Genomic DNA, 12,450 nt, shown 5'->3' with positions numbered 1-12,450 from the left:
AGAGCTCCGCACACAGGCTCCGAGTCTGCATTAACAGAAGAGAAGCACGCCCCACCCTGGGAGAGAAACAGTCCTGTCTCTTCACTTTAGGAAGTTTGCCTGTGTGCAAATGCAAACTTACAGTAAACAGTCACAAGGCCTGGACTTTGCTATTGTGACAACAGTGTGCTCTTGTTGGACTATTTAACACCAGCAGCTGCCAGAGAATACAAAATCCAGCAGGTATAAACTGCCCAGATGGGACCATTTAACCCTCTGCCCGAAGCCCCATGTCCGCCGCAGCTGTAGGTTAGTTTCTTCATCCTCGTAAACCTCACTTGGGTAGGACAGAGAACTCACAGGCTGACATCATCGTTCGAAAGCTTACAAAAGCATCAATTTTATCCCACTTACTTCTCCAGCACGACTGCAGTTTTATAGACAAGTGAGCTACGCCCATCTTACACCTGCCTGTGAAGCCGCTGAGCTTCCTGCTTTAACTGGCAATTGTGCAACACCAGGAGGTCGGCTCATCCCGAGTCACTAACACTCAGTTTCTATGCACTTTCCCTTCAAACGGCAGACCCCAATAAACAGCTCACACACACACAGCCCAACCTGCTTGTTGTCCTGAAAGCTAAGTGACCAAAGAACCAAACCGCAACAGCGGGGCGTGGTGCACTTCTGTGATCCCAGCACCTCAGGAAGCCGAGACAGGAGAATCACAGGTTTGGGGGGAAATTTAGTGAAACCCTGTCTCAAAATAAAAAATAAAAAATAAAAAGGGCTAGAGGTGTAGTTCAGCTGTAGAGCACCCCTGGGTTCCATTCCGTGTACCACAAAAAGGAAAAAGGGCAAATGGTTCAGACCAAAACCTCACTTGACTAAAACCCTATTTAGCTGAAAAATGTACCTATTAATAGAAGGACACTATTTCCCAAAACTGGCCTCCTGAAAGACTTCTGAGGAGGCCTGGCCCCATGGGGTGCTCGCCCAGCCGTGCGAGTGAGCACCAGCGACCTAAGCTCTGTCAACTCTTTCTTATGTCCCGAGGGGACCTCTGGCTCCTTCCGGTGCAGCCCAGAGTCCGTGTCCACCTGGTGTCCCGGGATGCGGCTCCCTGGATAAGCACTGGCCACTGTCATCATGCTGGTCACAGTGCTCCAGGAGTGATGAAATCACGGCTTCCAGCCTGTGCATGACACATCCAGGCAGCCATGGGAACCCGACCTGCAGAGGTTCTCACGCCTCCGGAATCGGGAGCGCACCGAGCGTGCCCGCACAGGCCCACTGACTTACCGAGCTGGCCTCACTCGGCTGGAATCGGCTGAGTCTCCTGCGCCCTGACAGGAGGCAGGGAGCCTGTGCTTTCATAGCCTGAGGCAGATCTGCCCCAAGGTACAGGCTGAACCTATAAGAATTTCTTCACAGTTTTTCGTTTAATAAGTGGGAAAAGAGAAAGTCATAAAGCTATTGTTACATGTTTAATTTGCTCAGCTTTGATGTGGTAGGTGGTAGGTCTCGCAGAGCCCAGGCAGGACCCCAGTGAGGGCTCTGCTGGCCCCGCCTCTCCCTGGTTCTGGGGCAGCCAAGCCCCTCACCTCTCATCCAGAAATCACGCTTCCCCCTCATTGCTATGCAGTCTCTCGCAGTAGGTGTTAGTGACCAGTAGAGCCCTCTTTTCTACCCCAACCACTGTGTGTGTGTGTGTGTGTGTGTGTGTGTGTGTGTGTGTGTGTGTGTGTGTGTTACTAGTGAAGGAATGCCTTCTACCTCTGACAACAACCCCAGCCCTTATTTTTATTTATACAATTTTTATTGTATTATTTTTATTTTGAAACAGGGTATCACTACTGCTGAGGCTGGTCAAGAACCTGTGATCCTTTGTCTTGGCCTCCCAAATACTAGGATTACAAGCATGAGCCACCACACTCAGCTCCCAACCACTTCTTAACAGGGAAAGAGCAGTTTGCAGAGAGGCTCAGCTACTTAGTGAGGCCCTGTTTCAAAATATAGAATAAAATATAGGGCAAGGGGTGTAGCTTGGAGGTCGAATGTCCCCAATTTCCATCCCCAGACCTGCAAAAAAAAAAAAAAAAAAAAAAAAAAAGATAATCTGTGCAGTGGCACACACTTGCAATCCCAGCACTAGGGAGGCTTGGCACCAGCCTTAGCAACTTAGCGACACCCTCAGCAATTTAGCAAGACCATCAGCAACTTAATATAGTCCTGTTTTAAGATAAAAAGTAAAAAGGGCTGGGAATGTAATTCAGAGGTAGAATGTCCCTGGGTTCAATCCCCAGTATCACAAAAATGAAATAAATAAGATAACCTATGCTAACAGAGGCAGCTGTAGGTGAATGGGTAGTTCTTTGTGTTTTGTGGAATACAAATAAATTTGCAGAAAAATCAAATAAATTCAGACTGCTTTCTCAGAACCTAAAGCACCCAAATGAAAGCAGCACCCTGTACTAGCCACGTGGCTCCCACTGCAGGGTCGAGAGAAGGCCAGGCAGAGTGGGACTGAGGTGCCCCCCCAGTCCTGCTTCTATAAGGCCTCTCCCAGTGGATTCCCACCACACCTCCATGTCCAGAAGGGCCTGCCTCACAGCCAAGCCCCGCAGACTCAGTCTTACAGCTGAAGACGCTTGTTTTTTGTTGTGTTATGCTTTATGGTACTAAAGATTGAACCAGGGGTGTTCTATCTCCAAGCTCCACCCCAGCCCTTTTTATTTTGAGACAGCATCTTGCTAAGTTGCTGACGGTCACTAAGTAGCTGAAGCTGGTCTCCCACCTGAGATCCTCCTATCTCAGGCTCCCGAGTGCTGGGAGGACAGGTGTACATCCATGCCCAGCTCTGAACTTCATTTTTTTTTTTGGGGGGGGGGTTGAGTAAAACCCAAGGGTATTTGACCTCTGAGATACACCCCCTGCCCTATTTTTTATTCTTTTCATTTTTGAAACAGGGTCTCACTAAGTTGCAAAGGGCCTCAGTAAGTAGCTGAGGCTGTCCCCGAACTGCGATCCTCCAGTCTCAACCTCCTGAATGCTGGGATTACAAGCGTGTGCCACCAAGCCCAGCTGAACTTCATTTTTAAGCCATCTGGATATTCAGAAACTGGAGGAGACGTTTCTCTTTCACATTCTGTATTCAAGTGAGGGTGCCTAGCCTGGGCGCCTCGCTCCTCAGCCCAGTCCCCAAACATGCTCTTCCCAGGACACAGCCCAGGGCTGCTCAGGATGGCCCTGAGCCCACCCCAGCTCTACAGAGCAGAGAGGCTCTGGAGAATACCCAGAGCACTGGGAAAAAGAGATGAGACCCTCGGGCAAGTGCCCAGAGAACAGGTGAGCCCTGAAGTGACAAGGAACCACCATGTCCCCACCCACTAAGAGCCACGGCCCTGGGCAGCACAGCCGGGCCAGGCCCACTTCCTAGAGGCCTCAGCCAGCACCCACACGTGGGTCCCCTCTTAAACATGGGGGCTGGAAAGCTTTGGTCTGGCTATTTGAAGGTACAGGAAAGGAGAGGGCCAGTGTGTGAGCTCTTTCCACACGGGTGAGCAGGCAGGGGACAAGCATAGGAGCCTCAGGGGACTGTCAAACTCCCCAACAGCACTGCAGGCTGTTTGAGTCAACCTAAACATAGCAGTTTCGCTGTAGTGAGACAACATAAATGCTACTTACTAGGACCAGAGATGCAGCTCAGTGGCAGAGCACTTCCTAGCACACACAAGGCCCTGGGTTCTACCTAGCACCAAAAACAAACAAAAGAAGCTGCCTACTGAAAAAATTGGCTTCTCATTTGTGGTTCTGGAAGCAACAGGGTGGAGTCACATGTTTAAATAGTCTTCGTTATAAGTGCCCACACACAGCACAGACCAATGACAAGGCCAAGCAGGGCAGAGCCACCGCAAAGCACGCAGCCACTGCACAGTGTGGGCGCGGGCCGCGGCAGGAAAGGAGCCAGGCAGCCTGCGACAGGACCCAGGAGGCCAGGGCTCCGGCCTGACCCCACAGGGCCCTCCTGAGGGAAGGTCCAGATTATGGGATGAAGGCGCCAGGAATTACAGGCAGTCTCAGAACTGACACCAAGCCTTCACACCTCACCCTCCCTTGACCCCCAACAACTCCCAGGTCAGACTCACCGCGGAGCGCTGGCAGTGCAGGCATGGGGTCACCCGTGCTCCACAGTTGCCTGGGTGCCAGGCTTCCTTCCGTGGCCCACTGGCCCTCCCTGACTCCAGCCTCTGCTCTGCCTTGCAGCCCCGGGGTCCAGATGAGACAGCATCTCCTTGCCGCACCCTCAGCACCCGGAGGTGGCTCCAGGTAAGAGCACTCAGACCCAGGAGGAAAGACGGGGCTCCCTACCTGAAAACCACAGAGCCGGGCTACCCCCGGTTAACGTGGAGCTGGTGGCCACCACACCGCTTAGCAGAGCAGAGTCCAGAACACAGAGCACCATGAGTCTCCTAAAGGAGCGGAAACCAAAGAAGCCACACTACATCCCGCGGCCGCCAGGAAAGCCCTTCAAGTACAAATGCTTCCAGTGTCCCTTCACGTGCAACGAGAAGTCACACCTCTTCAACCACATGAAGTACGGCCTCTGCAAGAACTCCATCACTCTTGTGTCCGAGCAGGACCGAGGCCCCAAGGGCCCCAAGCCCAGCCCGCTGGACCCCCGGCAGACCCGCCCACAAGAGCCCCCGGCGAAGCCCGCCTCCACCCAGCCCCTCATGGATGGACTCTCCCGCTTCAACACGAAGCCTCAGCAGGGCTCTGCCAAGGAAGATGCCAAGGAGAACCTGGAGCTGCAGGCTCGGGGGACCCACAAGTGCCCACAGAAGCCAGCCCTCCAGAAGGAAATGGCGCCAGAAGCTGCGCTCGGTGCCCAGGCTGCTCTGGAGAGCGTGGCTCGGCCTTCAGCCTTCGTTCCCGTTGGGGAGCACAGACTCAAGGGGCCAGAAAACGCAGAGGCGCCAGACGCACTGGTGATGACCGGCCCCACCGCCAAAGCTGTCCCCTTTCACAGCAAGTCGGCCTTCCACGCTCCCGGCTACTCCTGGAAGGCTGGCTCCCCCTTCCTGCCTCCTGAGTTTCCACATAAGATCCCATCTACAAAGGGGTTCAGTGCCATCTCCCCCTACGTGCACCCCACAATACCAGAGTACCCCCCACCCTTCTACACTGAGCATGGGCTGGCCACCATCTACTCCCCCTACCTGCTGGCTGGGACTGCACCCGAGTGTGATGCCACCCTGCTGTCTGTCTACGGAGCCCACGACACGAGACACTTCCTGCCTCGCCCTGGGCCGGTGCCCAAGCGCCTTGACCCACCCCCGTCAACTTACGACCACTACAGATTTTTCCAGCAGCTGCACCCCAATCTGCAGCTTCCCTATGGGTTCTACAGACCCGAGTCGGCATTTCCCTCCTATGGCCTCAGGCTCCCCCCCGTGGCTGGTATCACCCGCGATCAGAGCTGCCGCCTGCTCGAAGAAGCTACCCCGGTCTACCCGGCCTCCAGTCCCTCCGAGTTAAACCCTCCCAATGCCCACAAAAGACATACAGAGTTCGAGAAGGAAGGTCCAATCTCTGAGGCTAAAGACCTCTCCAAGGATGGGCAGAGGGAGACAGAAGGGGCCAAGATGAGCCCCCGCGCAGGCAGCGCAGCCACAGGCTCCCCAGGAAGGCCGAGCCCCACCAACTTCACACAGACCAGCCAGACATGTGAAGGCCTGTACGACCTCTCCAACAAAGTGGCCCCGAGTGCCCCAGGGTGGCTGCAGCAGCCCCAACAAAGCCCCACAGCCTTCAAACCTGTCCAGAAGGGCACAGAATGCCCACGTTCGCAGGCTCCCACGAGCAGAGCAGAGTCTCCAAACAGGTAAGAAAATTTCATTTCCAAAACCTTCACTGTAATGTTCTTTTTTTTTTCCCCCTGTGGTACTGGGGTTGGAACCCAGGAGCTTTTCTACCTCCGGGCAATATTCCAGACCTATTTTATACTTTATGTGGAAATAGGGTCTAAGTTGCTGAGAGCCTCACTCAGTAGCTGAGGCTGGCTTTGAACCTCCACGATCCTCCTGTCTCAGCCTCCCAAGCGCGGGGATTACAAGCGTGCGCCACCACACGCGGCTCCATTGTAATGTTCTTGATTATACTCAACTAACCAAGTTCACACTCGCTCAAAATGTTTTACGTGTTTGTTTTACTAAGCAAATTCCCATTATGCCTTTTCTTGGCTTCTTCCAGCCTCAAAGTCACAAACGGGGACCCTCCGACTCAGACAGGAAGCCCTTCTCTCATCGCAGAGACCATGCCCTCAAGCCCAGAGGACGCCTCCAGAATAGGTCCCCTCAACCTCTCCAGGAAGTCAGAGACAAAACCTGAAGCTGCTCATGGACCCACGTATGCAAGCAGTGCCCAGACAGCAATCCCGGGTGAGCCCCAGGACCTGCCCCTCAATCTCTCCGTGAAGGACTCCTGCAATGCCAGGGCTCCGAGGCCTGTCTTCCTCAGCCCGCCCCAAGGCGCAGAGCCTGCTGCAGCTGCTCCAAAGACTGAGAAAGAAGGTTCCGGAGATGGGCCAAGCCATGCACAGGCAGGGCAGGACGAGGCTCCAGGAGAGAAAGCCCCAGGTGCAGGCGAGGTGGACAGCAGTGAGGAGCAGAAGCAGACGGCGGCCGTGGCCCTCTGCCAGCTGGCAGCCTATAGCCCCGGGCACGTCCGGGTGAGTGAAGGGGAGCCCTCGGCCCAAGGAGCCCCCTGCCAAGAAACACCCACAGCCAGTTCCACCGAGAGCCAGGGGGCTCCATGTGACCTCAGACCCAAAGGACAAAAGAGGGCAAGTCAGAGGGAGACAGGAAAGTCACAGCAAGGAAGTAAGAGAGCAAAGTCCAACGATCCAGCAGCACGAGTGTTTACTCTACGCAGGAGGACCCGCGTGTCCTGAGGCCTGGCCTGCTGGACACGCCACGGCGAGTGTGCACTCTATGCAGGACTACCTGGCAGGCACTCAGCGGAGGCCACGAACCTCCTCCCGCCATATCTCGCGCAAAACTTCCCTTTTCATCAAGTTTTACAAATGCGATTTCTTTTTTCTTCTCAAAAAAAAGCCACATTCAGCTCAGTTTTTGAAAATAGTAAGTGTGAATACTAAAGGTGCTTCTACTTCTGGCTATAAGAACATCTGAGTCAGACACTCCAAGACTGAAGCGTAAACTCTGGCTTCTGTGTTTGTGAAATGTCAAACAATGTTCAGATCGAGGCGTTAGCTCTGGGGTGAAAGCTAACTGACTGGAGGATCTTTTATAAATAGTTTTCTTATAAATATTTTAGCACTAGGACAAACTGTTTTAACTTTTTCTATTAAATCTAGCTATGTGTTTTGAAGTAAATAACAATTACTGGGGAAAAGCCAGGGAGAGCATCTTCAGTGACTAGCATCCGAGGTGTGACTTATGACTGAGCAGTGCACAGGCTTCAAGAGGCTGTTTATAGACGTGATTTATTTCCACAAGGGAAAATGCATCACTGAAGGAAACACTGACAATTACTGTTTCGTATAATGTCACAGTGAACTGTCTGACTGCTCAGCCTGGTTTTTCACTCTCTAAAATGATGTACATGTCGCTAATTTTCCAATAAACTCCTATGTGCACATTAAGGGTACATATGATGGAGATAAATATAAATTTTGTGGTATGTTTTAAAGCATTCTGCCATGACACTCAACGAAAGGGCTGACGGCTGAGGCAGCAATGAAACTGAGAAAGCACAGCTGAATGTGTGTCTGGCGTGCATGTGTGCACGCTTGCGTGTACGTGTATGCGTGGGTGTGTGGGTGCACACTGTGCCGTGGACAGGCCACCAGCATCTGCACGTGAATCAACTGCCAGCCACTGAGTCTCCTGGGCTCAAGACCTCGGGGCCCTGGGTGCCAAGCACTGCAGGAGGCCCACCCCCGCCACCCCATCCCCTTCACCACACCCTCCTCCCACTTCTGGAAACGCAGCCACTGGTCCTACACCGTGTGCCACAGGGGCACACAGCTCTTCCCTGGTGCAGACGGCCTTCTGCCCGTGCCGTCCAGCACAGTGAAGCTGTCCAGTGGCAGACACACTGAGACCTGCAGAGTATGTGGACAAGCCCAAACCGTGACAAGAGCTAAAGCCAAGCGCTGCCTTCCTCAGCCACACGTGTACATGAACCAGCCTTCTCAGCACTGCGCTTGGAGCTGAAAATGAAAATGAAAGCAGGTTCACACAGAACCTGCCCTGTTCTGGGTAAAAGCATGACTCACCAGAGAACTGTGAACTGAAACCCATCTTGCCGACAGCTGTGCTTTAGCAAAGTGCTGTTTTATACCAACAATTACTTCTCACTCTTAATTTATTTTTTAACTGACATATAAAAACCATAGTTAGCCAGGCATGGTGGCGCACGCTTGTAATCCCAGCATTTGGGAGGCTGAGGCAGGAGGATCACAGTTCATGGACAGCCTCAGCTACTTAGTGAGGCACTTTGCAATTCAGTGAGAGCTTGTTTCCAAATAAAGAATAAAAAATAGGGCTGGGGGTGTAGCTCGGAGGTAGAATGCCCCTGGGTTCCATCCCCAGTATCGAAAAAAAAAAAAAAAAAGTTGTATGTGTTAATTGCCATGTAATGCTCAACACTAATAATCAAATTTTTAAAAACTCAATCTAGAGCCAGGCATGGTAGCACATATCCGTAATTCCAGGACCTGGGAGGCTGAGAAAAGAGGCTCCAAAGTTCAAAGCCAGTGTACAATAACTTAGCAAGAGCCTGTTTCAAAATAAAAAGGCCAGAGGGTGTAGGTTACAGGTGGAATGCCCTGGGTTCCATCCCCAGCAAAAAAGAATAATAAAATTTTTTAAAAATTCAGTCTAGAAAAAATGCTTAAGAAAAATCTCATGGCAATAGGAAATGTAAAAATCTCCAATCTCACACTTTTCTTTGTGTAAATACATGATGGAGTCAATAAAAGACTCATAAGCACAGAGCCTGTTCCTTCAGGGTAAAATTCCCTGGAAATTTCCTAGGGCAAATTTCCCTGGAAACATGAATCTGGGGAGAAAAAAAAGTAAGAGTAAAACTTCTGAGAAAGAAAAACATGTCTATGAAAGTTTTTAATGGAGGTAGCAGACACGAAACTGTGACACCTAGATCCCCTGCTTGTATTTAAAAGGATGACACATTAGTTTTATCCTAAAACAACAATACTCAGAACAGGAAAAACATGCTTTGCAGCTGGTTAAGCTTATATAAAATTTCAGATAACAACTTGTCAGAGAAATGTCACAACTCTTTTAAAGCCACTAACAGTAAAAAGTTTTGTTTGTTTGTTTGTTTGTTTGTTTGTTTGTGGGTTTTTTTGGTGGTACTGGGGTTCCTGGAAGCCCTTCTACCTCCGGGCTACACTCCCAGACCTATTTTTACATTTTTTTTAATTTTGGAAACAGGGTCTCCTAAGCCAGCGCACGCGGCTGGCTTCGAACCTGCGCGACCCTCCTGTCTCTGCCTCCCAAGCGCGGGGATTACAAGCGTGCGCCACCACGCCCGGCACAGTAAACAGTTTCTAAAGATGCAGGAAGGAGAGCCCTCTGGGCCCGTCTGAGGAGCCGTCTGAGGAGAGCCAGGGGAGACCTCTGAGTAGAACCACAGGGTACCAGGTCCTACAACTGCAGATACCCTCAATGGTCATCAGTACCCTTCAGGGTGAAATACAGTTGTCGGGGCAAGAAAATCAGACATGGCCAAGACCCACTGGCCTCCAACTCCGGCACCAGGAGTCTGCATTATGCAGGTTCCACCACAGGCAGGGAGGCATTTATGATAAGCACTGGAAGCGGTACATCTGACGAGCTCTCCTATACACCTTCCATGTCACGGCCGGCCATGCTCAAAGACAGCTCAGCCAAGGAAGCCCAGAAAATGCAGATCCAGGTGCCTGAGCTACTTACCCTCCGAGAGTCGCAACGGGAGCAACAGGCCTCGTCTGCCCAGTTCGGCCAGTGCCAGACACCCGCCGTGCCATGCTTTGTCCGTCTCCTGAAAACTGAGAACAGAGTTCTGAAGTCAGCGCCCACCTCAAAGCCCACGGTCCCGCAAGTTACACTGGCTGGCCAGTCCAGGCTCCGTGCCCATGAGACTTGCAAACCCTCACTTCTGGAAAGGCTAAAACACAAGCTACTCCAACTGAATATGAAGAGTGCTGCCATATCAGAGACCCAGACCCATCTGCAGCGTCTGGAGAGCTGGCAGATACGCTCCTTCATAACACCCCACGCAGTCTGCAATCCAGGTTCAGCCACACTCCCGTCACAAGCGGGAATGTGTCAGAAAGTGGGCACCAACAGGGAGTGCCCCCAATGTAGACGGCACCAGGAGAAAGGAGGAAAGGAGCCTTTAAATGAGGGCCACTGTTCTTTCAGTGATTAACTCAGCACCAAAAACAGACTGAGCTAGGTGTGGTGGCACACATCTATAAGCCCAGTACCTGGGAGGCTAAGAGAGAAGGATCCCAGGTTCAAGGACAGCCTCAGCAACCTAGTGAGGCCTTTTCAAAAAAGTAAAAAAATAAATAAGGGTTAGGGATGTGGCTCAGAGGTCGAATGCCCCTGGGTTTAATCCTCAGTACTGCAAACACACACACACACACACACACACACACACACACACACACACACACAATGAAATAGCACTTTAAAAATTTGCACTATCTGAAATATGGACTTTTCTTTTTATAGGATCTCACTGTGTTGCCCAGGCTAGCCTCAAACACCTGGGCTCAAGCAATTCTCCTGCCTCAGCCTGCAGAGTAGCAAGGTTTACTGGCATGTGCCATCCTGCATGGCTGAAATATGAACCTTTTTTTTCTTTTGAGGTACTGGGGATGGAACCCAGGAGCATTCTACCTCCCAGCTACACTTCCAGCCCTATTTTCAAGTCCTTTTATTTTATTTTATTTAGTATTTTTTTTAATTGGTGCACTGTATTCATACATCATAGTGGTATACAAACTTTTGTAGACATACATGCACACATCGCCCAGTCAGCCCCCACCCGATCCCCACCCCATTCTCTCCCCATCCCTCCCTCCCATGCTTGGCTTAGTGGTTGACATCTAGTATTATAGCAATTTATCCAAAATTAAAAATGATAATCTCACATAACAGTTTTATTTGTCTGATACCACTTTTGATGACTTAAAGATAACATTTCAATATTTCTTTTTACTTTCTTTCTTACCAGAGAATATTTTTTTTCTATTTTTTTAGGTGAAACTATCATATATTTATATATTTATTTTTCAGAAAAAAAAATCTATCCTAATATGGAATATGGACTCTAGATACCCAAAACGATCTTGAAAAAGAGCAAAGCTAGAAGATATATATTTTCTGATTTCAAACCATATAAAGCTACAATAATTGAAACAGTGTAGTACTGTTCTAAAGGCAGATATATAAACCATTGGAGTTAAATAAAAGCCTAGAACTAAATTCTTCCCTATATTGTCAAGTTATTTTTGACAAGGTTTCCACGAACATTTGGTGGTAGAAATAATAATCTTTTAACTAAATATTGTTGAAAAATAATAATTATATGGAAAAGAATAAAATTGGACCCTTACCTAATCCCATATACATATGTTAACTCAAAATAGATAAAAGACCTAAATATAAATCTTAAGACTATAAACTTTTAGGAGAAAATCTGGGTCACAAAACCTCACAACATTGAAATTGGCAGTGATTTCTTGGATATGATTTCAATGGCACAGGCAACAGAAGAGTATACAAACTCCCTAAAAAATAAAAAAATAAAAATTGTATATCCAAAGACAATGTAAACAGAGTTAAAAGTTACTAATAGAATGGGATAGAATATTTCCAAATGCTATATCTGAAGGTATATTAATATTCCAACTAGAAATCCTAAAAATTAACAACAATAAAGGCAAACAATACCATTTAGAGATAGGTAAAAGACTAACATAAATAATGAATCTCCACAGATCCAAGGGAAGAACCCAGAGAAGGCACAAACTTCCGAAACATGGGAAAGAGGAATAACAATGGAGCAATGAATGCCCACAACCCCACAACATCAGAACCCGATAAAACAGAAAATCAGAGATTTCTAGAAGATCAAATCAGGAAAATAACTGTAGAAATAACAGAGGTGCTTCGAAAAGAATTCAGAGAGAGAGCCAAAAAGAGATAAAGGATGCAATTAATGAAGTAAAGGCCTCAATTCAAAGCACAAACAACCGATTAGACCACATGGAGAACAGAATCTCGCTCTTAGAAGATGATCATTCCAAAAATGAACGCATAGTTTCTAATCTAGAAAAAAATATCCGACAGCAGGAATCTGATATTGAAGAAATATGGGCCCATTTTAAGAGAGCTAACCTAAGAATAATTGGAATAGAGGAGGGAAAAG

At 49.3% G+C, this 12,450-nt stretch overlaps 2 protein-coding genes across 2 annotated transcripts in view; one reads left to right on the top strand and one right to left on the bottom strand.

Moving 5' to 3' along the window:
* TBCD (tubulin folding cofactor D) overlaps positions 1-12,450 on the bottom strand; it is a gene marked incomplete at both ends in the record, with an annotated part of 136,773 nt that overhangs the window by 80,588 nt on the left and 43,735 nt on the right. The window contains one exon of the mRNA XM_080714184.1: positions 9,963-10,057. Coding sequence (XP_080570310.1) covers positions 9,963-10,057 — 95 coding nt within the window. The remainder of the gene's footprint in view (positions 1-9,962; positions 10,058-12,450) is intronic.
* ZNF750 (zinc finger protein 750) lies at positions 4,440-6,931 on the top strand (the record flags this gene model as incomplete). Its single annotated transcript, XM_080712177.1, has 2 exons — positions 4,440-5,863; positions 6,232-6,931. 2 exons carry the CDS (start codon positions 4,440-4,442, stop codon positions 6,929-6,931), a joined length of 2,124 nt encoding a protein of 707 aa, XP_080568303.1.

This window comes from Muscardinus avellanarius (genome assembly GCF_963383645.1).
Source record: "Muscardinus avellanarius genome assembly, chromosome: 16".
Classification (NCBI taxonomy): Eukaryota; Metazoa; Chordata; class Mammalia; order Rodentia; family Gliridae; genus Muscardinus; species Muscardinus avellanarius.
This window is presented reverse-complemented; position numbering and strand designations above follow the sequence as displayed.